Raw genomic sequence first — 27,258 nt, 5'->3', positions numbered from 1 at the left:
AAACACGCCCGGGCAGGTCCAGACTCGCCTTTCCAAGGCTCGCCCTTGACACCCGGGCATGCCCGGTATAGCTTTTGCCGGGCAAACTTCCCGACATAAATGTGTATATATATATTGCTGCCCGATAAACGGGCTTGTCAGAATACCTGAGCTGTTTTGTTTCAATAAAGCAACTCGGACGAATTCCGTCTTTGGTCGCGTCAATTCTTTCGACTCGCGTTGGAGCGCAGTTCCTTCAAATGCGGGTTAAACTTTAAACTGGGCGTCCCGTCTGCCGAAGGAAATGGCCAGACGTTAAAGATCCCACGGGGTCCTTTGCGAAGAGTCGGCGAGCTATCGCCGGCACCATTGTCAAGCCTGACCAGGTTCGTGAAAGACTTTAGCCAAAAATTTCCATCAGACAGCCACAGACAGCCACACAAGAACGTGGTGATAATTGGTGGAGAAAAGGCGATGACAAAAAAAAACATTTCTGGGCTGCTAACGAGTAAAGCCAGCACTTTATTGGTTAAAGAAGAAGATTGGGCACACGGAAATGGCGTGTCAATGCCTCGTCACCCAGATTGCCCGGAGTTCCGTCATTGCCAGATGACCAACCTATTGTTTTTGGCAGCATGGTTATTGCCGATTTATTTACTTCACAGATGGCAATTTGGCGAGAAATGGTATTTAATATATCGATTTAAATTTCAAACGACTTCGAAAATGACGAAAATAATATGTCGAAAATGAAATGGGAAAAAAGTTGTTTAAAGGTGAGACTTCCGCATTCTGACAGTTTTCGGGAGCACGAATGAATGTCTGACTTAAGTACGACAGAACTGGCATTATTATTTTTACATCTAAGCACACGAAGGACATTTGTCTGGAGTATCGGCGCATAATGACCTTCTCTTTTTGAAAGATATCGTGAGATGTTAAATATTCAAATCAAGTGTGGAGCACAGCCTCGCTCACCACAACGTTTATATAGCGCCCAAAATGGAACTTATCCGTCATTAACGAAATATCGAACACAGATTTCCGTCCACCATAAGAAACGTCATTAATTAGCTGTTATCATTGTTAAAAACTGTTTCCAGACAAGTCTGTCAATGATTATGTGTTTTCTTGAAAAACGGGAGCTCTCTTTGTGTATTGTAATTTTCTTGTCGAATCTTCCGGAGTAACTCGGATTGGGGTTGCTTGGCCATTCGTGGGACAGTACAAAAAACAGTAAAGGGATTTCGAGGCCCGTACACTAATAACTGCAAACCAAGCAGATGCTTAAATACAAAACATTGGCTTTTTTAACCTCCACAAATAAACGCGCAATTGCAGGAAGACTTTTTTTTTACGCTGTTGCGTGACGTGTTGCCACGTGACATTTTCAGCGAATAAAACTACAGGTTCATGCTCGCGCCGTTCGGATTGGTTGATTTGTGTTTGAAGTTACCAACGGCATTCTCGGTGCGCGTGAGGCGAGATCCTTTGACGTTAACGCGGGGATTTTAAACTACATTTTTGGGTAAGTTTAAATTGAACCGTTTTGCTTGCTTTTTAGTTTGCGTCGGCGACATTCAAATGAACCGCGGTTTGAGCCATTATGATACCGTTCGAGGCTTTGTTCTTCGTGATAAAAAAAACATTTTCGGTCGGCCTACACCGGCGGCTCCATTTTTGAATTGAACTCTTGCTTCCTCCTGTGATCCTGTGAAGTCTCCACGTCCCGATGCCGCTTGCTCCTTTTGGTGCTCGATCTCGAGTTTTGGTAATGTCGGAGTTTACGGGCGTAAACTGGATAGGTGGCTGCCTTCGCACCAACTGCCTTGACGAATGCTTTGTCGAGTCTTACAGGTAGAGCAGTCCCATGTCTTCCCGTCTGATACTGATACTGATAGTGATACATCACCACGAGTAATAAAACCACAATGGACATGACATCGAGGGCAAATACAATAATTCTTGATGAGTCTGCGACGTGCACACCACTTAATAATGTCAGGTATTAATCATAATATCACTTCTTTCGCTCTTTCACGAGCCTCGATCTTGTATTAAAAAAAAAAACAAAAAAAAAAAAACGTCGCAGACTCATCAAGAATTATTGTATTTTCCCTCGATGTAAATGTCATGTCCATTGTGGTTTTATTACTCGTGGTGATGTATCAGACGGGAAGACATGGGACTGCTCTACCTGTAAGTGTAAGACTCGACAAAGCATTCGTCAAGGCAGTTGGTTTGAAGGCAGCCACCTATCCAGTTTACGCCCGTAAACTCCGACATTACCCGAGTTTTAAATAAATTTATGTCTCTCGACTTTCTTGCTGCGAAGAAGCTAATGCCTAGGTCACACATAGGCGGATTTGTCGGCGACTACTGGCGACTGAAAAAATCGCCACCATCCGCCGACAATCGTAATGAAACCGTAATGGACGGTCGCCTGTAGTCGTGGTTATCCTCCCCAGGTCGCCTGCAGTCGGCAAGAGTCGCAAAGGGGCCAAAAAGTTTTTTAAATGTTTAAAAACGGCACGCTCAGTCGCAATGGAAAAAAATCCGCCATGCTGTCGCGATGGAACCGCCATGCTGTCGTCGGTATCCGTAATAAGAGCGTAAAGCGGCCGCAACCTAGTCGCTCATAGTCTTCCGCAATCGCCCCCACCAGCTAGCACGGCAGAGATGCGAATGCCATACGGCCTTCCTGCGGCATCTTCCCGACTACGGGCCGACACTGTTGCGGCTGCATATCGACTACGGAAGAACTGTCACGTCTCCCCTGCGGCTATGGGAGACTGACGACGACAGCAGTAGGACTAGTGGCGGCCGAGTTACGAGTCAATGTGGCCGCCTGCAGTCGCCATACTGCCGCCTGACCATATTTTATGGTCACATTACCACCCGACATCGCCAGTAGTCGCCGAAAAATCTTGATCGCCGGCAGTCGCCGGTAGTCGCCAAAATATCCGCCTATGTGTGACCTAGGCATAAAAGACTCCTTTACTCGGTCACTGTAAACCTTCATTGTGTCGCCGGACAATGACAGCCGTTACCATTGCCATTGGCATTGTAAGAGCATTGGCTCCTGACTCTTACTCGACCCATATATTGTGTGTGTGTGTGTGTGTGTGTGTGTGTGTGTGTGTGTGTGTGTGTGTGTGTGTGTGTGTGTGTGTGTGTGTGTGTGTGTGTGTGTGTGTGTGTGTGTGTGTGTGTGTGTGTGTGTGTGTGTGTGTGTGTGTGTGTGTGTGTGTGTGTGTGTGTGTGTGTGTGTGTGTGTGTGTGTGTGTGTGTGTGTGTGTGTGTGTGTGTGTGTGTGTGTGTGTGTGTGTGTGTGTGTGTGTGTGTGTGTGTGTGTGTGTGTGTGTGTGTGTGTGTGTGTGTGTGTGTGTGTGTGTGTGTGTGTGTGTGTGTGTGTGTGTGTGTGTGTGTGTGTGTGTGTGTGTGTGTGTGTGTGTGTGTGTGTGTGTGTGTGTGTGTGTGTGTGTGTGTGTGTGTGTGTGTGTGTGTGTGTGTGTGTGTGTGTGTGTGTGAGAGAGAAAAAAATATACTGCATTGAGATCCTATTGGTTGTCAGTTTTATTCCAGCAGCAGTAATTTGTATTTTGGTGTCAACTTCTGGAGTGTAAGGTCATCTTGAAAGAATTGCTGTAGTTCTTGGATTGGCACTTCGATTGATAAACAACACAACTGTTTTATTTATTTTAATTAAATAACCACGTCAAGATCTGTCAATGTGGGCACAATCTACATTTTGTAGTTGTCTCTCCAATTCCTTGGTGCAACTTACTATGGGTATGGATCACCTGTTTGTACATGATGATAATGCTTTGAGATAATTGTATTTGGCACACATGTAATATATAATAAAATACCATTTGGTGAACTTTTGTTTTGTTCTTTTTTTTTTTTTTTTTTTTTGTGGCTGGTCAAGGGAAAAGTATCAAGTCATACAGCTTTTGTTGGGTCTGCCATGCAGGAATTTTGTGCAAGATGACTACAAATGTTAAAAAGGAGGACAAAGGGAAGAATATCCAAGTTTTTGTGAGATGTCGGTAAGGAGTAAAAGTACAACTTTTTCTTCTTTTCTTTAATTTTTTTTTTCCATTACTTTGTTGGTACTTTAAATTGCTATATGTAGATTGAAAGCTTTGTTCAATCATTTTACAGTCCTGCAAGGCCTCGCTTAACGTTGTAGTTTGGTTGTTGAAAAGTGCAACTGAGTCGATTCAATTTCTCCATTTGAATTAATGTAAACTAGCCGAAACCCGTGGAACATCCACGGAAGGGAGGATGTGGTGTATGGATAGAGTGTACCATTATGGATGGCATAGGGGATTTGCTTGTCCGAGTAAGAGTTAGGAAGAAAGATGAGAATGAAGAGTGCGTACATGAACAACGATCGCCGACACCGGCACAAATGCATGCTCTGGATTGTCCACTCAGTGGACGGCTTGCTTTCGCCTTCGCCTGTCCAATCAGCGGACGGCTTGCTTCGCCTTCGCCCAGCAGACGCCAATACGATGGCGTCGTATCGGCAGTTAATCGGATGCTTTTGGGCCCCAACGTCGGCTAATTCAGATTTTTCGAGTATGTTTGTACGTGATAAACAAAGAGCGCGGTTCGTAGATCGTAAATCCATTAGTGCCGTGGGCATCGGGTCACTGGGTGCGGCGTAAAAGGGATAACAAAGTCGAGTTCTTACGCTATTATTATATAGATGGGAGGAGGGGGCAGGGGTGGGGAAAATTTTTAGCATCTCAAAAGGCTTTATATACATATTCAGTAAGTTTTAAATGATTTTTAAATGAACAACTTCATACTGTACTCACCATTGATGATTGTTCAAGGGTGAGTGGTGGAGTCTGAGTGTGGAAGAGGTTGTTGCTGCTCCTCTTGCCATTGTTAATTTGTGATTGAAATGATGAATGATGCTGTTTGGAATGAAAATATGGCGAACGTCCATGCTTGACGTTCGACTGAAGGTGGCACAGAAATGGGAATTTATTGGTTCATAGTTTGCCATTCACCGTTTCTTTGACCAAGTCATTCACGAACAGGCTGTCCATGCCTGAAGTTGAAAATATTAAATACTTGCATTCTTTACGAACAGGTATCCCCACCGGTGCATACTACTCTTTAATTAAAGTATCAAACATGCTGCAGTTGGACTATCGGTCTTGTTCTGCAGTAGTAATATTGCTTTCATGCATGTTATGTATGATCCTCTCAGGATTCTGTGTGGTTCCACATATGTAATGTTATATGACATGTGCATGTTGACACATACAAATTATTTCATTATTTGAACCGCAACTTGTATTACATTCATAAAAGAAGAGATTGCCCATTATAAGATCGTATTATCATGACATTGGATGTCACGTGGAACAACTCCTGATTCTACTTGGCGTCGATCATTTCAGCACAAACTTAGCGAACTGTGTGGGTGGGAAGAGAAGTCAAAACAAACGAGAAGTAAATACTTTAAATGGTAATTGATCGCCCACTAGAGAAAGTGAATCTGAAAAAGGAAATCTGTCGCTCTCACTCACTCTCATTCTCACTCTCACTCCCCACTCCTCACTTCTCTCTCACTCTCACTTCTCACTTTCTATCTCTCACTCTTTATCTCCCTCTCTCTTTATGTCCCTCTCACTCTTTATGTCCCTCTCACTCTTTATGTCCCTCTCACTCTCTATCTCCCTCTCACTCTCTATCTCCCTCTCACTCTCTATCTCCCTCTCACTCTCTATCTCCCTCTCACTCTCTATCTCCCTCTCACTCTCTATCTCCCTCTCACTCTCTATCTCCCTCTCACTCTCTATCTCCCTCTCACTCTCTATCTCCCTCTCACTCTCTATCTCCCTCTCACTCTCTATCTCCCTCTCACTCTCTATCTACCTCTCACTCTCTATCTCTCTCACTCTCTATCTCTCTCACTCTCTATCTCTATCACTCTCTATCTCTATCTCTATCTCCCTCTCACTCTCTATCTCCCTCTCACTCTCTATCTCCCTCTCACTCTCTATCTCCCTCTCACTCTCTATCTCCCTCTCACTCTCTATCTCCCTCTCACTCTCTATCTCCCTCTCACTCTCTATCTCCCTCTCACTCTCTATCTCCCTCTCACTCTCTATCTCCCTCTCACTCTCTATCTCCCTCTCACTCTCTATCTCCCTCTCACTCTCTATCTCCCTCTCACTCTCTATCTCCCTCTCACTCTCTATCTCCCTCTCACTCTCTATCTCCCTCTCACTCTCTATCTCCCTCTCACTCTCTATCTCCCTCTCACTCTCTATCTCCCTCTCACTCTCTATCTCCCTCTCACTCTCTATCTCTCTCACTCTCTATCTCTCTCACTCTCTATCTCTCTCACTCTCTATCTCTCTCACTCTCTATCTCTCTCACTCTCTATCTCTCTCACTCTCTTTCTCTCTCTAACTCTTACTCTCTCTTACTATCTCTCCCTCTCTCTCCCTATCTCTCCCTATCTCTCCCTATCTCTGCCTCTCTATCTCTCTCTAACTTTCTGTCACGCTCTAACTCTCTATCCCTAACTTTTTCTTACTCCATAACCCTGGCGTGGTCCTGACTTCATTAAGGTGAGGGTGCACCAAGATACAAGGATGTGGGAGATCTCTGGGTCGTTCCTGCGACATTGATTTGCTGTCTCTGTGCAGCGGGCTTGGTTAAGAGAACTATCCGTAGCTATACAACAACAACAACAACAACAACAGTGGTCGCATTTACAGTCAGCGTTTAAACTTTGAACTTTTCATGTGTTCGATGGATTAAAAAAAAATTTCGGTAATTAAAAATGTAATGCTTTAATTCCCGCTAAAGCGAATTTGCACAGTGCGGGATGTCACTGGTATTTGCACTTGCACTGTAGCTTTACTAAAACCAGGAAAACCATTACTTTGGCAATAACTCATTTGTAAGGTGTTTTGATGCAGACAAATGTGCGTTGGTAATCTGCTGTACACGATGTTGTAATGGAACATTGTGCGACTTTAAACAAGTGTGTTCTTGCACAGATCAGCGATGTAATAACGAAACGATGTTAAGCGAGGACTTGCCCTAATAGCATTTTGAAACCGACACATTTGATTTACCTTTTGAGTTCAGTCTTGTATCTGGATACATCGACTGTTTAACATTTATTTGTGTACACGTAGCGTATCGTACCGTGCAGTTTTTATTCTCTGCCAGGCCACTTAGCCTATTGGAACGGCGAAGCAATTCGTACTCGGTGGTGGAATGCGACACAGCCAGAAAAGAAGTCTCTGTCAAAACAAATACCTACTTGGGAGATAAGACAACCCGCAAGACTTACACTTATGATATGGTAAGCAAATGTATTGAAGTGATTTTTATTCTGGAACGATGCATGTTGTGTGGTAAAGACGTCATGCTAAATGTCTTTTTCTGAATTGTGAAGTCTGACTGCTTCGTGCTGTGTAGGTATTTGGACCTTTGGCCAAACAGATTGACGTCTACAAAAATGTTGTTTGGCCTATCCTGGATGAAGTCATCATGGGTTACAACTGCACTGTTTTTGCGTGAGTTTGGGGTTGTTTTAAAAAACAAAACCAAAAAAAAACGTTGATTTGAATTTTTCCCACAATCCTATTATTTTCTGATTTCCTGTATCTACCATTTTTTATCTTGACACGTTTCTTTTTCTTATGGCAATCCTTTTGGATCTCTATGTATTTGTGTGATATCTTGCAGGTATGGTCAAACGGGCACCGGGAAGACTTTCACGATGGAGGGAGATAGGTCGCCAGATGGCAATTTCACGTGGGAACAGGTATAGCTCTTTTTATTGTTTATTTTTTGTAAAATGTTCATGTGATTTATTTTTTTTGTTTCGTTTGTATGCAGGTGTTGCAGCTGTTCTTTTTTCACTATTGTTATTATTTTGTCTACAAAGTCGACGCTCATGGAAGAGCTGGAACACACAACTGATCAGGATGCAACAGAACAAGGGGGACAGAGATGGGGGGGACAGATATAAAGAGATTGGGGTTTTGTGGTGGGAGAGGCAGACATCAACAGCAGGGATGGTTGGCAAAATAGAGGGTGACTTGGACAGATAAGGGGTGAGAGGTTGAGGAGGATGCATCGGGGGAACAAGTTGGATTCGAAACAAATTATCAGGAATTAAAAATTGGAAATTTGGAAGGAGGTGGACTTGTGGGTGGGGCAAGGGGGAGGTAGGGTAGAAAGGTGAATGATTGAGGTCGGAAAGATCATGGTTTTGCATTGGGGATGATCTGAGGTGGTGGTTAACATCTGTCTTGAAGGTTTGAAGGGAAGAACGAGGTTGAGGAGGATGTGGAAGTTGCATGGAAAGAGCAGAGGATGCAAGACTGGAAAGGAGGTGGTAGAACACAGAGACCACTGATCTGTCTGTGATGGGGAAGTGACAGCCCCATTGACTCGGCTTCATTGTGGAAGATTCCAATGATCTTCAAAGGCCTTGGATTCCAAGTCGTCAAGCTCTGCAAGGTGTGAGGCAGCGTTGCCATTCCAGAGGGGCGAGCAGTACTCTGTCAAGCTACAGATGAAGGCTTTTTATAATTTTTATTTTTAATGTTCGATCTGATACGGAGTTGAGGATTGTGGAAGAACTAGTACACCGAACGGATCGTGATGAAAGGAACAGTAGAGAGGGAGGGGGTGTGGGGACACCAACAGTGGAGTTGAAGGACAAGTTAGAGGAGGACTTGGGTGTGGGGAGGAATGGGTGGCAGGAAAGGACACATAGGGTTGACAAGATGGATTCAGTAAACTCTTAGGAACTAAAAACTGAAAATGTGGTGGGGGTTCATGAGGGTAGAAACTATTTTTTTTGGATTTGGATGATGGGAGATAGTGGTGAACAACTGTCTTTGAAGCCTTCTTAAAATGTGGTACTTGCCAACAGTTTAAGGGATTGAAATCTAACTTGGAACAAGTACGTATGTACAGTATATGATGCAAAGATGAAATGATTAGAAAAAAGAGGAATGGATGGATGGAGGTGTGAGCAGTGATAATGGATTTCGGTAGTTTCACCGGAAGGGTGTTTATGGTGGACCGCATATGCTTGCTAAAATCTGTGGGCAGGAGGGAGGCAAAGCACAGAAAGAGCAGAGGGTGCAAGATAAGAGTTCATGTGTGCCAAGGAAGGACTTTGTACGATGCAGGAGGCTCAGTCAGTGGCTGTCTTTGGAAGCCATCTTTGAAATGTATATTGTCTAAGAAAGGTCGTGGCTGATAGTGAGACTTCAGAGTTTGAGTGACAACTTATTGGAGAGGTACACTACCGGTCAAAAGTTTTAGAACACCTCAATTTTTCCAATTTTTATTGAAATTTACGCAGGTGAATGTCCAGTGAATAACCTGAAATGGTACAAAGGTAAGCAGTAAACTACTTGAGGTTAAAAAAAAATGTTTGGGTTAGCAAAAACAGGAAAATAATGTAAATTGCACAGTTGTATTGTAAAAAAAAAAAAAGGCCTTCTTCAGGGAACAAGTAATGGTTTAACAACTTACAGCTGTTCTGCAGCAATGTAAGTAAATTAAGTCTTGTAAGTTGATGCAAACAATTCCTACAGGTGTCCCAACGTCTGCTGATTACTTGATTACAAACCCCCTGTCTATATAAAAGCAGTATTGGAACAGACTGTTATTACACCCTCTGAAGCATTATTTGGACAATATTGCACTGCAGGAAGTAGTATATTGGAAACTGGAGGAAATTGACAGGAAGAGGTCTGGCAGACCCAAAGCCACAACAGAATCGGAAGACAAGTTTCTGAGAGTCAACAGCTTGCGTGATAGGCGGCTCACAGGACAACAGCTTCAAGCACAACTTGACACTGGTCGAAGTAGTTTCAACTGTGAAGAGAAGACTTCTAGCTGCAGGTTTGACAGGTCGAGTGGCAGTAAGAAAGCCATTGCTAAGATGCAAAATAAGAAAAAGAGGCTTGCCTGGGCCATGAAGCACCGCCAGTGGACTACTGAAGACTGGAAGAAGGTCTTATGGACCGATGAATCAAAATTTGAAATCTTTGGTTCATCACGCAGGGTTTTTGTACACCGTCGAGTCGGCGAAAGGATGGTTCCTCAGTGTGTGACACCAACTGTCAAACATGGAGGAGGAAGCGTGATGGTCTGGGGCCCTTTTGCTGGATCCTGAGTCGGCGACTTGCACAGAATGACTGGCACCCTGAACCAAAGGGCTACCACAGCATTTTTCAGCGCCTTGCAATACCCTCTGGTTTACGCCTAGTTGGCCAGGGGTTCATCCTACAGCAAGATAATGACCCTAAACACACCTCCAGGCTATGTCAAAACTACCTTCGAGGAAAAGAACAAGACGGTAGGCTTCAATCATGGAATGGCCAGCACAGTCTCCAGACTTAAACCCCATCGAGCTGGTTTGGGATGAACTGGACAGAAGGGTGAAAGCAATGCAACCTACAAGTGCAACACATTTGTGGGAACTTCTGCAACAGTGTTGGGAAGAACTTCCTGAACAATATTTGATTTCCATTGGAGAAGGAATGCCACGAGTGTGTTCGGCGGTTATATCTGCAAAAGGTGGCTACTTTGCAGAGTCGAAAATTTAAATTAAATTTTGTTAAACAAAATGATTCTATGATTTCTTTTTTTTATCTCCAATTGTTTATTTGTTCTATGCTTAATTTCAGAGTACATTGAGACATTAAACTGTGTAAATTTCAATAAAAACTGGAAAAATTGAGGTGTTCTAAAACTTTTGACCAGTAGTGTATGTTAATAAAGTAGATGGGAGGGTTTCCTGCCCGAAGGTTCATTTGGAGGGAGTGATTGAGAGACATTTTTTAGGATTGAAAGACTTATTCCAAATGTTTGACCAGCTCGTGATTCTATCAAGGTCTGAAAAGAGTTAACTACTGCCTTCCTGTCTGAAGAATGGCGGATGTCACGGCAGGAAGTGGAGTCATCATCAAATACATAGATTTTTCAGCGAGTCAGAGATCATTAATGAATATCAGGAATAGGATTGGGCCGAGAACACTGCTTTGGAGCACACCAGGCGTGGCAGGTAGAGGAGATGAAAGGATTGTTTTGAGAGCAACACATTGGCTATGAGAGTGGAGGATGCCAATATATATTTGTACTAGTGCAATGTCAAATGGTGTGTGGTGTGTTTCTGGATTATTTAATTATTCCTTGTTCTGCAGGATCCACTTGCAGGCATAATTCCTCGGACACTACACCAGATTTTTGAGAAACTTGTATCGCTGGGCATTGAGTTTTCTGTGAAGGTTTCTCTCCTTGAAATATACAATGAGGAGCTCTTTGACCTGCTCAGTCCAAATATCGACATTTGTGAGCGTCTGCAGATTTTTGATGATCCTCGGAATAAGGTGTGTGCATACATATACACGTTATATTTTAAATTAAAGAAAGAAAATTAGCTTGGACAATTAAATGTGAGGTTTGCCATTTTGGTTTCTGCATATCGTTGGAGCTTAAAAAAAAAAAAAATTTGATCGTTGGTGTGAATTTCTGTCAGCAGGGTGCTGTCATGGTGAAAGGTCTAGAGGAAATCGCAGTGCATAACAAAGATGAGGTGTACGCCATTCTGGAAAGTGGCGCTGCCAAGAGACGCACTGCTTTTACACTCTTGAACGCCTATTCGAGGCAAGCCTACCTTCAAATTTGGTTATTTGATTTTATGCTTGGTTTACCTTGGAGTCCCTGTATATAGAGAGTTGTGTCAACTCAAATTTGGACGCCATTTTGTGTCTAAGTGTGTCGGATTAGATATACATGTACATTCGCGATATGGGGTGATATATTCTAAACCTGCTAAAAAAAATTTTACTACACATATTTAGTCTTATTATTACATACAGGTGATATTTGTATGGTCAAAAACTCAGCTATTGCCATGAAAAAGAGCTGTGTGGTGATATTAAAAGTGGTATGGCAATGCATATTACAAGCCAACACTGCATATAAGAGCTAACATTATAAGTAAGACAAACCAATGCTGTCGTTCTCTGAATTTTAATAACTTTTAGAAAGGAGTGTGGGCATATCCAATATTTTTTAAAGGGTGCCGAGAGCAATTCCGGTGTAGGACTTCCAGCCGACATATAGTCTAACACACTTAAAACAAATTCTGTACGTGGTATTGCCATATTTCTATAGTGTACAACTTTAGTTTTATCGACATTTATATTCAATTTCCATTGTAATGATTTAACAAGCTGCAAGTCAGCTTCTGTCTCTGACATAAGGAAAACGTCATCGGCATCTCGTAAGATTGAAACGTTCATTTATTACTACACCCTTGCCCAGAACTCTGATGGATATTGCCTGATCGATTAATATGTTTCATAGCTGGCGACTTAATTAACACTTAATTTTCGACTGCGCCAAGCCGTAATTAAACAGAGAAAAAAACTTTAAAAAATACCTGCAGTGTGCACGGTTCGTCTAGTCGAATAGATATGGAAAAGCACAGATAAGACGTCGTATTCACCATAACTTGTTTAATTTCACCAGGAACACGATGAGGCCAACACAGTAAACATTCAGTACAAAACTTGGTTCATACATTCAGTACAGAACATGATTCATACATTCAGACCGTAAGAAAACTCTGCCCGTAATACAACACTCTGACCAGACCAACACTTCATCCCACTACATTCACTCCTCACAAGTGAAACTCATCACTACTCCGTTCACTCCTCACAAGTGAGACTCATCACTACTCCGTTCACTCCTCACAAGTGAGACTCATCACTACTCTGTTCACTCCTCACAAGTGAGACACCATCACTACTCCGTTCACTCCTCACAAGTGAGACTCATCACTACTCCGTTCACTCCTCACAAGTGAGACTCATCACTACTCCGTTCACTCCTCACAAGTGAGACTCATCACTACTCCGTTCACTCCTCACAAGTGAAACTCATCACCACTCCGTTCACTCCTCACAAGTGAAACTCATCACTACTCCGACAAGTGAAGACTTGAATATGACTTCCCTTTAAAAGGGTTTTCAACGGACAGACAACCAAAAAAAAACCGAGCAGATAGAATTGCTTTTGAACATCGATCATCAAGCGGCGTGGGCCTACCTGGCAGAGTCTCGAGGAGTCGATCGCTTTCCAGCTCTTTCGTCTGACTTTCGCTTCCCAAATTTGTCTTCTGACTTTATCACTTGGAAATCTATACATCTTATATTTCCCAGATTGGTTTGAACAACCAAAAGCAGAACAACCAGTCATTTTGTTTGGCAATAAACAACATTCCCGTACCAAGCTGACGTTCACGCATGGTGAAGTTAGACACAAAATGGCGCCACGAAATCACGTGACCAGAAATCTCGGGTCAGCGCATGGCGCAACTCTCTTTATACAGGGACGCTAGTTTACCTTTACTTTTAGGAAAATGGGTATTTGTTGTACGTTTTATAGTTGGAGTAGCAAAAAGTTTTTTTTATTTTATACTGACCTGTGCGGAATGTTGCAGCAAAAAGGCGAGATATTTCCAGCACACTGAACAAATTCTGAATTTATTTTCTAACTGACAAGGGGTGCTGCATTGGCAGCATCACTGGCATGGTCAGTGAGAATTTGGATACATTTGATGGCCAAAATAGTGAGTTTTACAGCTATACAATGTAGTGTGAGATTCCACAGCAGATGCAGAAAGGATGAAAATATTTTTTGTGAGTGCGATTTTTATTAGTCAGTGGAGGAATTATGTTTTCGGGTTGTCTGTCCATGCTTCCGTGAGAGGTTTCTGTTACAGCGCTAACTTAAGAACAGCTGAAGAGATCCAAGTCAGACTTTGTACAAGTATGTATGATGATCTAAGGATGAACTGATTGGGATTATGGCATCAAGAGGTCAAAGGTCAGATATCCCATCAGGTAAAAATTCTGTTACTGCATCTACTTGGGAACCAGTGATGGGATTTTGAACGAACTTCGTTTAAGGTGTTGGGCTAGCGGCTAGGGTGCCAGCTTAGGATCCTAGAGTCCTGGGTTCGAATCCCGGTCGATCGCTGAATTAACGCCAGGGGGGTTGACTCAGCCTGTCATCCTTCCGAGGTCGGCTAATTGAGTACCAGTTCACTGGTAATTCCCTGCTTGTCGTAAAAAGGCGACAAAAAGGGTTGGCGGCAGGAAGGGCATCCGGCCGTAAAACATTGTTTAAAAAAGGGGACCAAAAAACAACAACAACCACGGTCCCCGAAAAAGGCCAACCCCCGCTTGCGGGGAAAAATGGCCTCTAAAGGTGTTTTTTTTTTTGTTTTGTTTGTTTTAGTTTAAGTATATATTTTGATGCAGAATACGAGTTTCAAGTGGGTTAGAGATCATGTCAGTTTAAAATGTGGTACTTTCCAACAGCTGAAGGGATTGAAATCTATCTGGGTGCAAGTATGTACAGTATAATGATTCAAATATGAATTGATTATATTATGGGGTCAAAAGGTCAAAGGTCAGAGGTCCTGTTGTGTAAAACTACTGTTAATGCCCTAACTTGTGACCCAGTGATGGGATTTTGGCCCAACTTATCGATAAATAAGAAAATGGTGTTTGTGTTTGCATGTAGATTTGCGTGCGTGTGCGTGCGTGCTCCTAGCCCCAAATCTTGACTGGAGCAATTTTTTTTTTAAGTTGGTGAATAAAAAATGCCGTGAGATGTTCCAAGTGAGTGGACGGTGTAAGGAGTTCCGTGAGTGAATGGCGTGAGGAGTTCCATGAGTGAGCGGCGTGAGGAGTTCCACGAGTGAACGGCGTGAGGAGTTCCACGAGTGAACGGCGTGAGGAGTTCCGCGAGTGGAACGGCGTGAGGAGTTCCGCGAGTGGAACGGCGTGATCAGTTCCGCGAGTGGAACGGCGTGATCAGTTCCGCGAGTGGAACGGCGTGATCAGTTCCGCGAGTGGAACGGCGTGATCAGTTCCGCGAGTGGAACGGCGTGATCAGTTCCGCGAGTGGAACGGCGTGATCAGTTCCGCGAGTGGAACGGCGTGATCAGTTCCGCGAGTGGAACGGCGTGATCAGTTCCGCGAGTGGAACGGCGTGATCAGTTCCGCGAGTGGAACGGCGTGATCAGTTCCGCGAGTGGAACGGCGTGATCAGTTCCGCGAGTGGAACGGCGTGATCAGTTCCGCGAGTGGAACGGCGTGATCAGTTCCGCGAGTGGAACGGCGTGATCAGTTCCGCGAGTGGAACGGCGTGATCAGTTCCGCGAGTGGAACGGCGTGATCAGTTCCGCGAGTGGAACGGCGTGATCAGTTCCGCGAGTGGAACGGCGTGATCAGTTCCGCGAGTGGAACGGCGTGATCAGTTCCGCGAGTGGAACGGCGTGATCAGTTCCGCGAGTGGAACGGCGTGATCAGTTCCGCGAGTGGAACGGCGTGATCAGTTCCGCGAGTGGAACGGCGTGATCAGTTCCGCGAGTGGAACGGCGTGATCAGTTCCGCGAGTGGAACGGCGTGATCAGTTCCGCGAGTGGAACGGCGTGATCAGTTCCGCGAGTGGAACGGCGTGATCAGTTCCGCGAGTGGAACGGCGTGATCAGTTCCGCGAGTGGAACGGCGTGATCAGTTCCGCGAGTGGAACGGCGTGATCAGTTCCGCGAGTGGAACGGCGTGATCAGTTCCGCGAGTGGAACGGCGTGATCAGTTCCGCGAGTGGAACGGCGTGATCAGTTCCGCGAGTGGAACGGCGTGATCAGTTCCGCGAGTGGAACGGCGTGATCAGTTCCGCGAGTGGAACGGCGTGATCAGTTCCGCGAGTGGAACGGCGTGATCAGTTCCGCGAGTGGAACGGCGTGATCAGTTCCGCGAGTGGAACGGCGTGATCAGTTCCGCGAGTGGAACGGCGTGATCAGTTCCGCGAGTGGAACGGCGTGATCAGTTCCCGCGAGGGGAACGGCGTGATCAGTTCCCGCGAGGGGAACGGCGTGATCAGTTCCCGCGAGGGGAACGGCGTGATCAGTTCCCGCGAGGGGAACGGCGTGATCAGTTCCCGCGAGGGGAACGGCGTGATCAGTTCCCGCGAGGGGAACGGCGTGATCAGTTCCCGCGAGGGGAACGGCGTGATCAGTTCCCGCGAGGGGAACGGCGTGATCAGTTCCCGCGAGGGGAACGGCGTGATCAGTTCCCGCGAGGGGAACGGCGTGATCAGTTCCCGCGAGGGGAACGGCGTGATCAGTTCCCGCGAGGGGAACGGCGTGATCAGTTCCCGCGAGGGGAACGGCGTGATCAGTTCCCGCGAGGGGAACGGCGTGATCAGTTCCCGCGAGGGGAACGGCGTGATCAGTTCCCGCGAGGGGAACGGCGTGATCAGTTCCCGCGAGGGGAACGGCGTGATCAGTTCCCGCGAGGGGAACGGCGTGATCAGTTCCCGCGAGGGGAACGGCGTGATCAGTTCCCGCGAGGGGAACGGCGTGATCAGTTCCCGCGAGGGGAACGGCGTGATCAGTTCCCGCGAGGGGAACGGCGTGATCAGTTCCCGCGAGGGGAACGGCGTGATCAGTTCCCGCGAGGGGAACGGCGTGATCAGTTCCCGCGAGGGGAACGGCGTGATCAGTTCCCGCGAGGGGAACGGCGTGATCAGTTCCCGCGAGGGGAACGGCGTGATCAGTTCCCGCGAGGGGAACGGCGTGATCAGTTCCCGCGAGGGGAACGGCGTGATCAGTTCCCGCGAGGGGAACGGCGTGATCAGTTCCCGCGAGGGGAACGGCGTGATCAGTTCCCGCGAGGGGAACGGCGTGATCAGTTCCCGCGAGGGGAACGGCGTGATCAGTTCCCGCGAGGGGAACGGCGTGATCAGTTCCCGCGAGGGGAACGGCGTGATCAGTTCCCGCGAGGGGAACGGCGTGAGGAGGTCCCGCGAGGGGAACGGCGTGAGGAGGTCCCGCGAGGGGAACGGCGTGAGGAGGTCCCGCGAGGGAAACGGCGTGAGGAGGTCCACGAGTTCCATGTGTGAACGGTGTAAGGAGGGCCTTCCCGCCTCCCCTCTCCTCCATCTCCCCTCCGCCTTTCCTTCTCCTTCACTCCCCTCTCCCTATCCCTTCTCCTTCCCTTCCCATTCACTTCTCTCTCTCTCTCCACCCCTCCCTTTTCCTTCCCCTTTCTTCTTCTCCCTCCTGCTGCATCCCCTCCCCATCCCCCTTTTCCCTCCCCTCTCCCTTTCCCTTCTCCTTCCCTTCCACTTCCCCTCGTTCTCTCCACTCCTCCACTTTCCTTCCCCTTCCTTCTTCTCCCTCTTGCCGCATCCTCTCCCCATCCCCTTTCCCCTCCCCCATCCACCTCTCCCCTACCCATCTCCCCTCCTGCACTCCTCACCCCTCCCCATCTCATCATCTCCCCATCTCATCTCATCTCCCCTCCCCATCTCCCCATCTCTTCTCATCTCCCCTACCCATCTCCCCTCCCCATTTCGCATCTCCCCACCCCATCCCCCTCCGCTCTCCTCTCCCCTCTTCGCTCCCTTTCCACTCCCTTTCTCTATTCCCCCCATTCACTCTTCATATTACCGGCACAAACGACTCTGCGTTGTCCGACAACGCCAGATACGTTTGCTAGTAAGTATATATTATGAGGCAAAGATAAACTGGTTAGATTTTGGCATCAAGAGGTCAAAGCTCAGAGTGTGCAATTTTTTTCCCATTATGATAACATAAGAACAGCTGAAGGGATCGAAGTCAAACTTGGTGCAAATATGTCAAATGATGTAAAGACGAACTGATTGGATGATGCGGCCAAGAGGTCAAGAAGTGAGATCATATTTGCTCAGAGAGAAGTGAGTTGATATTTTTCCCCTGTCTGCCTGCCTGGCAGTCCATTTGCACACTGCAGTACACAAATAATCTGTCATCATCCTTCCAAGAACCTCCAGTTTTGCAGTGCTTCAATTAAAATAAAAGTTGAATGGGGTGGTGTATAAGGGTGGTATTTGGGACTGCTTTTTTATTACTTCAAAAGCAGTAAAATTTAGGATTTTTTTTTCTTTCTACGATCGTTAAAATCATTATTTTATCAAAATTGAAGTAACACTTTATCATGTTCTCTGACCTCTCAGTTTCCTTATTTTTAATTTGGTGGAGTCCAATTGGAATGTTTCTTGGTTTTTTATTTTTGATGACGGTGATGTAGTTTGTAATGGAGTTCTGAGGAACAATTTTTGCACTTGTGCTTTGAAGTGATCTTATAGGTGTGTTAATTCCGGTGTTATTACTTTCATTTATTGTGGTGTTGATACTAAATGTAAATGCACAAAAGTGCCTTTTTATTTATTTTGTTTTTATTTATTATTATACAAACAAAAACAACCACCTTTAGAGGCCATTTTTCCCCGCAGAGCAGGGGTTGGCCTTTTTCGTCCCCTTTTTGAAGCAATGTTTTACGGCCGGATGCCCTTCCTGCCACCAACCCTGTTAGTCACCTCTTGCGACACACAGGGAATTACCAGTGAACTGGTACTCAATTTGCCGACCTCAGAAAAATGACAGGCTGAGTCAACCCCCTGGCGTTAATTCAGCGATCGACCGGGATTCGAACCCAGGATCCTAGGATCCCAAGCCGGCACCCTAACCGCTAAGCCAACACCAGGCTATTATTTATTATATTATATTATATTATTTATTATTATATCAAAACCAATTTGTTTTGATGAGATGTGATTTTTTTTTTTAGAAGGTTCATTGGATTTCATAATAATGGTTCGATAAATAATCATATGCAGTCAAGAGGTCAATGCGTTTTTTAAGGGAGATATGTGTGCAGGAAATGGTATCCTCAAGTCATATCATAATAATGATATTTTCATAATAAAAGGGTGGAAATGCGAATGGTTCGGTGGATGTGCGGAGTATCATTGAGAGAGAGAGGAAGACAAATGATGAATTGCGAAAGGGAATAGAGCCTGTGATGGATTCTGTGAAGAGAAACAGGTTGAGATGGTTTGGTCATGTGTTGAGGAAGGATGAAAGTGTCTGGTTGAGAAGAGTGATGGAAATGAATGTGGAAGGAAGTCGAGGACGGGGAAGACCGAGAAAGATTTGGCTAAAGGTGGTGGAAGAAGAAAAGCGGGCAAGGGGAGATGCAGAAAATAGGGCAAAATGGAGAAGATTGTCATGGGGCCCGCAAGGCTAACCCCCGCTCTAGCAGGGAAAATGGCCTTAAAATATCTGTTTGTTGTTTTATTGGATTTCATAATAATTGTAATTTTGTTTTTTTTGTCTGCAGTCGTTCGCATTCCGTGTTCTCTGTGACCATCCACATGAAGGAGACGACCATCGATGGTGAAGAACTTGTGAAGGTTGGCAAGTTAAATCTAGTAAGTGGTGTATTTTTTTTTTTGATGCACTCCAACAGAGCTTGTAAGAATGAGCCATTTAACATGGAAATGGTATCCTCAAGTCATAAACAGTTTTGCATAAATAACTAAATAAATAAAAAAGATTTATTGCATTAATTATGTGACCCTGGTGTTGGGCTAGCGGCTAGGGTGCCGGCTTCGGATCCTAGGATCCTGGGTTCGAATCCCGGTCGATCGCTGAATTAACGCCAGGGGGTTTGACTCAGCCTGTCATCCTTCTGAGGTCGGCAAATTGAGTACCAGTTCACTGGTAATTCCCTGTTTGTCGTTAAAGGCGGCAAAAAGGGTTGGCGTCAGGAAGGGCATCCGGCCGTAAAACATTGCTTCAAAAAGGGGACCAAAAAACAACAACAACCACGGTTCCCGAAAAAGGGCAACCCCCGCTTTGCGGGGAAAAATGGCCTCTAAAGGTGTTTTGTTTTTTGTTTTTTTTGCATTAATTATGTGGAATGCCAAATGTTTATTTTTGGTATATTTTGCAGGTGGATCTTGCAGGAAGTGAGAACATTGGACGCTCGGGGGCAGTGGATAAACGGGCACGTGAGGCCGGAAATATTAACCAATCGCTGCTGACGTTGGGGCGAGTCATCACAGCCTTGGTAGAACGCACGCCCCATGTGCCTTACAGGTGATTGGACGCGTGGCTGCTTTGAGTTGTGGAAATGCTATTGATGATGTATGGTATTGCGATTGGGCATGTAGAGAGGATGGAGGTTGTGGTGAGCGGGTTTGTGAGGAGGTGGTTGTATTGGGAGTGCCACGCTGTTTGACGAACATTGCCTTTCATGGTCAGGGTGGAAAACTCCAGTTTCCCTTGACATCATTAACAGAGGAGTTTAATGTGGTTAGAGTGCGGGAGTTCATGATGTTGCGGGATTCAAGTGATTCAGTGGTAAATAATGCTCTCCCAGAGAAGAAGGAAAGTCTTAAGTGGAATGCAAGAGCAGAGGTGGACGAGATGGAGGAGCAATTGCAACAGGAGGTCATGGGGATGGCACAGCACGGGAAGCATGGCTTGGGGTGGATGAAGCATGAGCGATGGGGAAAGGCATGTGTGAAAGAGGAGGAAGATGGTTGAGAGGGGGGTGAGAAGAAAGGAGGAGGAGGAGAAATATTTGAAAGCAGTCGGACAGGCACAGCAAGGTGCTTGGACTAGATGGGAAGGTGTGCGGGTGAGGACATTTGAAGTGGCACGAGATTTGGAGAATGGAGCCAATATTGTTGAATTTCCTGTTATACGTATGATGTTCTTCTGTCACCAGTAAACTTGAGATTGTGGGGACTGTTGCAGGAGGAGAGATGCTATTTGTGTGGAGGTTTGGGAACGGTGCATGCTCAGTAGCATTGGCAGCAAGACAATACAGGTACCGACATGATCAGGTGCTGGCGGTGGTAGTGCAGATGGTGCAACAAGAGGTGCTGAGATAGAGAGAGAGAAGAGTGGAGAAGGAGACTGATGGGGGAGAGGTGTGGTTTGTCAAAGAGGGCCAAGTGAAAAGAGGTGGAAAGAGGAAGAGGTTGGAAAGGAAGAGGGCTGTCAGATGCTTGTGATTGGCAGGTGGTGGCATACCTAAAGCCACAATAGGTATTCCCAGAGGAGATCTGTGTGACAAGGTTGTGGCCTGACATTGTCATTTGGTCAGGTGCAACAAGACAGGTCATCTTTGGGGAATTGGCTGTACCTTGGGAAGAGAACATGGAGGAGGTGCACGAGAACAAGAGAGGAAAGTACAGTGAGCTGGAGGCAGTGTCGGGAGAAGGGTTGGCGAGTTTCTTGTCAGCCATTTGATGTGGGGTGTAGAGGGTATATTGGCAATACCTTTTCTGCATTTCTTGCTCGGCTTGGAGTGTGTGGGGCAGAAAGAAGAAGGATGTGTGACAAGGTGGCCCAGGTTGCCTTGAAAGACTCACTTTGGATATGGAGAAAGTTTATGGAGGCACGTCGAATGGTTGAGGTTGTCGGGGGTGGTTCATTTCAGTCTAAAGGGGCAGTGACTGAGCACGGAAGAGAAATGGAGGTGTGTGTGTGTGTGTGTGTGTGTGTGTGTGTGTGTGTGTGTGTGTGTGTGTGTGTGTGTGTGTGTGTGTGTGTGTGTGTGTGTGTGTGTGTGTGTGTGTTTTGCATGAATGTGTGTGTTTTTTGCATGAATGTGTGTGTTTTTTGCATGAATGTGTGTGTTTTTTGCATGAATGTGTGTGTTTTTTGCATGAATGTGTGTGTTTTTTGCATGAATGTGTGTGTTTTTTGCATGAATGTGTGTGTGTTTTGCATGAATGTGTGTGTGTTTTGCATGAATGTGTGTGTGTTTTGCATGAATGTGTGTGTGTTTTGCATGAATGTGTGTGTGTTTTGCATGAATGTGTGTGTGTTTTGCATGAATGTGTGTGTGTTTTGCATGAATGTGTGTGTGTGTGTCTTGCATGAATGTGTGTGTGTGTTTTTTGCATGAATGTGTGTGTGTGTTTTTTGCATGAATGTGTGTGTGTTTTTTGCATGAATGTGTGTGTGTGTTTTTTGCATGAATGTGCATGTGTGTTTTGCGTGTGTGTGTGCGCGTGTGTGTGTTTTGCATGAATGTGTGTGTATTTTGCGTGTGTGTGTGTATTTTGCGTGTGTGTGTGTGTTTTGCATGAATGTGTGTGTGGGTGGAGCTGCTGCATGTGGAGGTGTATGTGCCCCTGCTGGCCCACCGTAGCTGACCGTATCGAGGTTGAAGGGCCGAAATGGGATGATGCTGAGGACCTTGACTGAGGACGATCAGTGAGGCACACTTGTGACCACGTGTATTTTGAAATTATATTATATATATATATATATATATATATATATATATATATATATATATATATATATATATATATATATATATATATATATATACACACACACACAGTGGAACCTTGACTTACGAGTGCCCCAACTTACGAGTTTTTCGAGATACGAGCCGTCGCTCGGGCGGTTTATTGCTTTGAGATGCGAGCCGAGATCTGAGTTACGAGCTTTCGCCACCCGGTCACGTGGTTATCTTGCCGTGCAAGTACAGTATCTCTGCCGTATATCGCTGCATTTTTGTTTTCGCATGTTGGTTATTTTGAGTTTACGCCAGGCGCCACCAGGTGGGTTGGATATAAAACACGCAATCGTCGAAAAACATGAGCGAGGTGTGCGTGTTGTCGACTTGGTGAGGCGGATGTGAAGGCAGCTGAAGATTTTATTATAACTTTTGCCGAACTGATAGAAGCCCAACGATACATCCCCCAGCAAATCTTCAACTGTGACGAGACAGGGCTCTTCTGGAAAAAGATGCCGAGGAGGACGTATATAACGGCAGAGGAGAAGAGCATGCCAGGCCACAACTTGTTCAGAGTGCCGGCGATAGCTCGCCTTCTCTTTGTGGAAAACACGGTACTGAGAAGAAGAAGAGGATGATGTGCTTGGATATAAAACACGCAATCGTCGAAAAACATAAGCGAGGTGTGCGTGTTGTTGACTTGGTGAGGCGGATGTGAAGGCAGCTGAAGATTTTATTATAACTGAGAAGAAGAAGAGGATGATGTGCTTGGATATAAAACACGCAATTGTCGAAAAACATGAGCGAGGTGTGCGTGTTGTCGACTTGGTGAGGCGGATGTGAAGGCAGCTGAAGATTTTATTATAACTTTTGCCGAACTGATAGAAGCCGAACGATACATCCCCCAGCAAATCTTCAACTGTGACGAGACAGGGCTCTTCTGGAAAAAGATGCCGAGGAGGACGTATATAACGGCAGAGGAGAAGAGCATGCCAGGCCACAACTTGTTCAGAGTGCCGGCGATAGCTCGCCTTCTCTTTGTGGAAAACACGGTACTGAGAAGAAGAAGAGGATGATGTGCTTGGATATAAAACACGCAATCGTCGAAAAACATGAGCGAGGTGTGCGTGTTGTTGACTTGGTGAGGCGGATGTGAAGGCAGCTGAAGATTTTATTATAACTGAGAAGAAGAAGAGGATGATGTGCTTGGATATAAAACATGCAATCGTCGAAAAACATGAGCGAGGTGTGCGTGTTGTCGACTTGGTGAGGCGGATGTGAAGTAGGGCTGTCAACCGAGCCGAGACCGGGACGAAATCCCGGCGGTTTCGGCTTTCGAGACGGTCTCGGGACGGTCCCGAGATAAATTGACTGACGCAATTTCTCGGTAAAAAAAATCCCGGTTAAAATTCCAACTTCTTGCAGATATTTTCCATAATAGAGGCATTTATTGAGCCTTGCTTTCATTACTCTGCTTCTGCACAAGCATCATTTTTCGCAAGTGCAGCTGAACTGACACAAACGATGATAGATAAAGTAAACTCACTGTTCCAGGATTTTCCCCTCGTCAACAAACAATGCACTGCAAACGAATCCGAATTCCGAATCCGGATCTTCACCAACATCTAATCATGTCGTCCTTGTCACACACGCTGCATCTCCACAAAATTTCGTCCGAATCCGTCCACAACTTTTTGAGATATTGTGTTCACAAACAAACGGACAAACAGACAGGAGTGAAAACATAATCTCCATCGACCTTTGGTGGCGCAGGTAACGAAATCAGGATGAAGGTCCCAATGAAAATCCGCCTCATCACGACTTTATTTAAACCGTTGAATCCTTCCGCTGTATCACTCCGCCTCGCCCCGCCTTACGCTGCGGTCACGTGTCCGTCCTTGGAGACGAGTTACGGAATGTGGTTGCTATGGTCTTTTGCACATTAATATCGAGGGACTCGCTCGAGCCCCGTGATTGGAGGGACGATGTTTATTTAGATTAAAAACACGTTTATAACGGATTATTCTACACACAATGTATTAATACAAGTACAATACATTATGTAGTTTTATGAAATGAGTTTTTGATGAACGTTTATGTTTAATTGCAACGCTAAATCTATAAATTGTAAGAATCCCTCGGGGTTTGGTTTGACGGTTTGAATGTGAAAGTATTTTGGTTATCTTATCTCCACTTTAGGCCTGATAAGTTCTTTACGTTTACTTTAGTCACAGAGTCAAAATAAGGAGGAGGGGGGGGGGGGGGGTGATCACTACACCGCCTGCTTTATACTAGCAGAAGAACCCGGCATTGCCGGACGGACGGGGGGGGGGGGGGGAGCGGGGGAGCGGGGGAGCGAGCCCCTTGGCGATCACAACTCAAAAATGATAATGAAACTCCAACCGGGACTCGAATATGCCTGGACAGAAACATTTTCTCCCTCTGACATTCCGAGCAAGAAATTACACGACAATACAAACTGTAATGAGATAACCCGGTCCCGTCGGTGGCCGATCATCTGCATGTAGGCGGTGTATTTTATTTCATCCCGGTAAATGGAAGCTAAGTCGGAATTTAAGTACTCAACATCAGAAATGAATTTTTTTCATTGTTGTTTATATATTGTAATGAAATTCCATTATTTTTGAAGCCTTATTATTTTTTTTATTTTTTTTTTATTTTTTATTTTTTACTTTGCCGGGAATCGAGCCGAACCGAGATCCCGTTATGAAAATTGAAAATTTATCGAGACGGTTCCGAGACGGGATTTTGAATCTAGCTAACAGCACTAATGTGAAGGCAGCTGAAGATTTTATTATAACTTTTGCCGAACTGATAGAAGCCGAACGATACATCCCCCAGCAAATCTTCAACTGTGACGAGACAGGGCTCTTCTGGAAAAAGATGCCGAGGAGGACGTATATAACGGCAGAGGAGAAGAGCATGCCAGGCCACAACTTGTTCAGAGTGCCGGCGATAGCTCGCCTTCTCTTTGTGGAAAACACGGTACTGAGAAGAAGAAGAGGATGATGTGCTTGGATATAAAACACGCAATCGTCGAAAAACATGAGCGAGGTGTGCGTGTTGTCGACTTGGTGAGGCGGATGTGAAGGCAGCTGAAGATTTTATTATAACTGAGAAGAAGAAGAGGATGATGTGCTTGGATATAAAACACGCAATCGTCGAAAAACATGAGCGAGGTGTGCGTGTTGTCGACTTGGTGAGGCGGATGTGAAGGCAGCTGAAGATTTTATTATAACTTTTGCCGAACTGATAGAAGCCGAACGATACATCCCCCAGCAAATCTTCAACTGTGACGAGACAGGGCTCTTCTGGAAAAAGATGCCGAGGAGGACGTATATAACGGCAGAGGAGAAGAGCATGCCAGGCCACAACTTGTTCAGAGTGCCGGCGATAGCTCGCCTTCTCTTTGTGGAAAACACGGTGAGATCCTTAACATCCAACAACTAATGGGACGCAAACGGGGCGCCCAGTTTAGCGGTACACACATTGATGAATCACCCTGCCTGTGATTCACCCATGACAGGTTATAGCTGGGTTGGGATTCAAACCCAGGCTGGACAGTTTAGACTTTAGAGTCAAGTGTGCGTACCTCCAGTCCAGGCCATCCTGCCAACTTGTATGCTGCATACAGGTGAAATATAAAGCGCGAGATATTTTTATATATACTGTATATTTAAAAAAAAATTGGTGTGGTTTTTGGGGGGCTGGAACGGATTAATAGCATTTCAATGCATTTTAATGGGGAAATTTGATTTGAGAAACGAGCAATTTGAGTTACGAGCTCGGTCACAGAACGAATTAAACTCGTAAGTCAAGGTTCCACTGTGTATATCTATATATATATATATATATACATAATATACAGTGAAACCTTGACTTACGAGTGCACCAACTTACGAGTTTTCCGAGATACGAGCCGTCGCTCGGGCGGTTTATTGCTTTGAGATGCGAGCCGAGATCTGAGTTACGAGCTTACGCCACCCGCCACCAGGTGGGTTCCGGTCACGTGGTTATCTTGCCGTGCAAGCATCTCTGCCGTATATCGCTGCTGTTTTGTTTTCGCATTTTGGTTATTTTGGAGCTGACGCCACCCGCCACCAGGTGGGTTCCGGTCACGTGGTTATCTTGCCGTGCAAGCATCTCTGCCGTATATCGCTGCTGTTTTGTTTTCGCATTTTGGTTATTTTGGAGCTGACGCCACCCGCCACCAGGTGCGTTCCGGTCACGTGGTTATCTTGCCGTGCAAGCATCTCTGCCGTATATCGCTGCTGCTTTGTTTTCGCATGTTGGTTATTTTGGAGCTTACGCCACCCGCCACCAGGTGGGTTCCGGTCACGTGGTTATCTTGCCGTGCAAGCATCTCTGCCGTATATCGCTGCTGCTTTGTTTTCGCATTTTGGTTATTTTGGAAAATTTCTTAGTTTTAACCATGGGTCCTAAGAAATTGAGTGCCAAGGGCAGTACTGAGAAGAAGAAGAGGATGATGTGCTTGGATATAAAACACGCAATCGTCGAAAAACATGAGCGAGGTGTGCGTGTTGTCGACTTGGCGAGGCAGTACGATCGTAGCAGTACGATCGAAACATTTTGAAAGGGAGGAAGAAACAAACCTCGTTGGACAGGTTTTTATTGAAACGCCCTGCAAGTGAAAGCGAGGAAAGTGTGGCGAAAAGGCAAAAGTCATCTCCTCCACCTCCGCCAGCATCTTCGTCTGATCTTCAAGGTAAATACTCTTAATAAAACCAGTTTATTTCTTTACATTGTGGCGGACACGAAAGCACTGACGTGGTGACATCACCCCGCGCACCAAGTGGGCGGGGGCCACGCCGAGGGGTAGGCGTGGCCTCAGGATATAGACAGGGCGCGCAGCCTTGAGCAGCTTCGTGCTGCAGTTTGAATAAAGACTTGTATGGGCAGTTTGAATAAAGACTTGTATGAACCGCGTTGTCCGCTTGCTACTTGCGTAAGCATTAGCGCGCGCAGCATCGCGCTACAGTGTATTTACCTTGAAGATCAGACGAAGATGCTGGCGGAGGTGGAGGAGATATCTTTTGCCCTTTTCGCCACA

At 45.6% G+C, this 27,258-nt stretch overlaps 1 protein-coding gene across 6 annotated transcripts in view; it reads left to right on the top strand.

Moving 5' to 3' along the window:
* Window positions 1–1,405: 1,405 nt before the first annotated feature.
* KIF11 (kinesin family member 11) overlaps window positions 1,406–27,258 on the top strand; it is a 211,824-nt gene continuing 185,971 nt past the window's right edge. For 2 of the 6 annotated variants that reach the window (XM_078773904.1, XM_078773903.1), the window contains exons 1-9: window positions 2,128–2,251; window positions 3,956–4,031; window positions 7,192–7,327; window positions 7,444–7,541; window positions 7,714–7,792; window positions 11,199–11,384; window positions 11,537–11,661; window positions 19,242–19,332; window positions 19,857–20,002. In XM_078773904.1, the coding sequence (XP_078630030.1) occupies window positions 2,143–2,251; window positions 3,956–4,031; window positions 7,192–7,327; window positions 7,444–7,541; window positions 7,714–7,792; window positions 11,199–11,384; window positions 11,537–11,661; window positions 19,242–19,332; window positions 19,857–20,002 (1,046 nt within the window). In that variant the 5' untranslated portion in view covers window positions 2,128–2,142. Of the gene's footprint in view, window positions 1,508–1,716; window positions 1,731–2,127; window positions 2,252–2,763; window positions 3,046–3,955; window positions 4,032–7,191; window positions 7,328–7,443; window positions 7,542–7,713; window positions 7,793–11,198; window positions 11,385–11,536; window positions 11,662–19,241; window positions 19,333–19,856; window positions 20,003–27,258 lie in introns of those variants that run through there. The other 4 variants (XM_078773905.1, XM_078773908.1, XM_078773907.1 and 1 more) reach the window with 4 other exon arrangements.

The sequence above is a fragment of the Myxine glutinosa genome, chromosome 3, assembly GCF_964187855.1.
Source record: "Myxine glutinosa chromosome 3, kmMyxGlut1.1, whole genome shotgun sequence".
Taxonomy (NCBI): Eukaryota; Metazoa; Chordata; class Myxini; order Myxiniformes; family Myxinidae; genus Myxine; species Myxine glutinosa.
The sequence above is the reverse complement of the archived record's forward strand: the minus strand, read 5'-3'. Positions and strand labels throughout refer to the sequence as shown.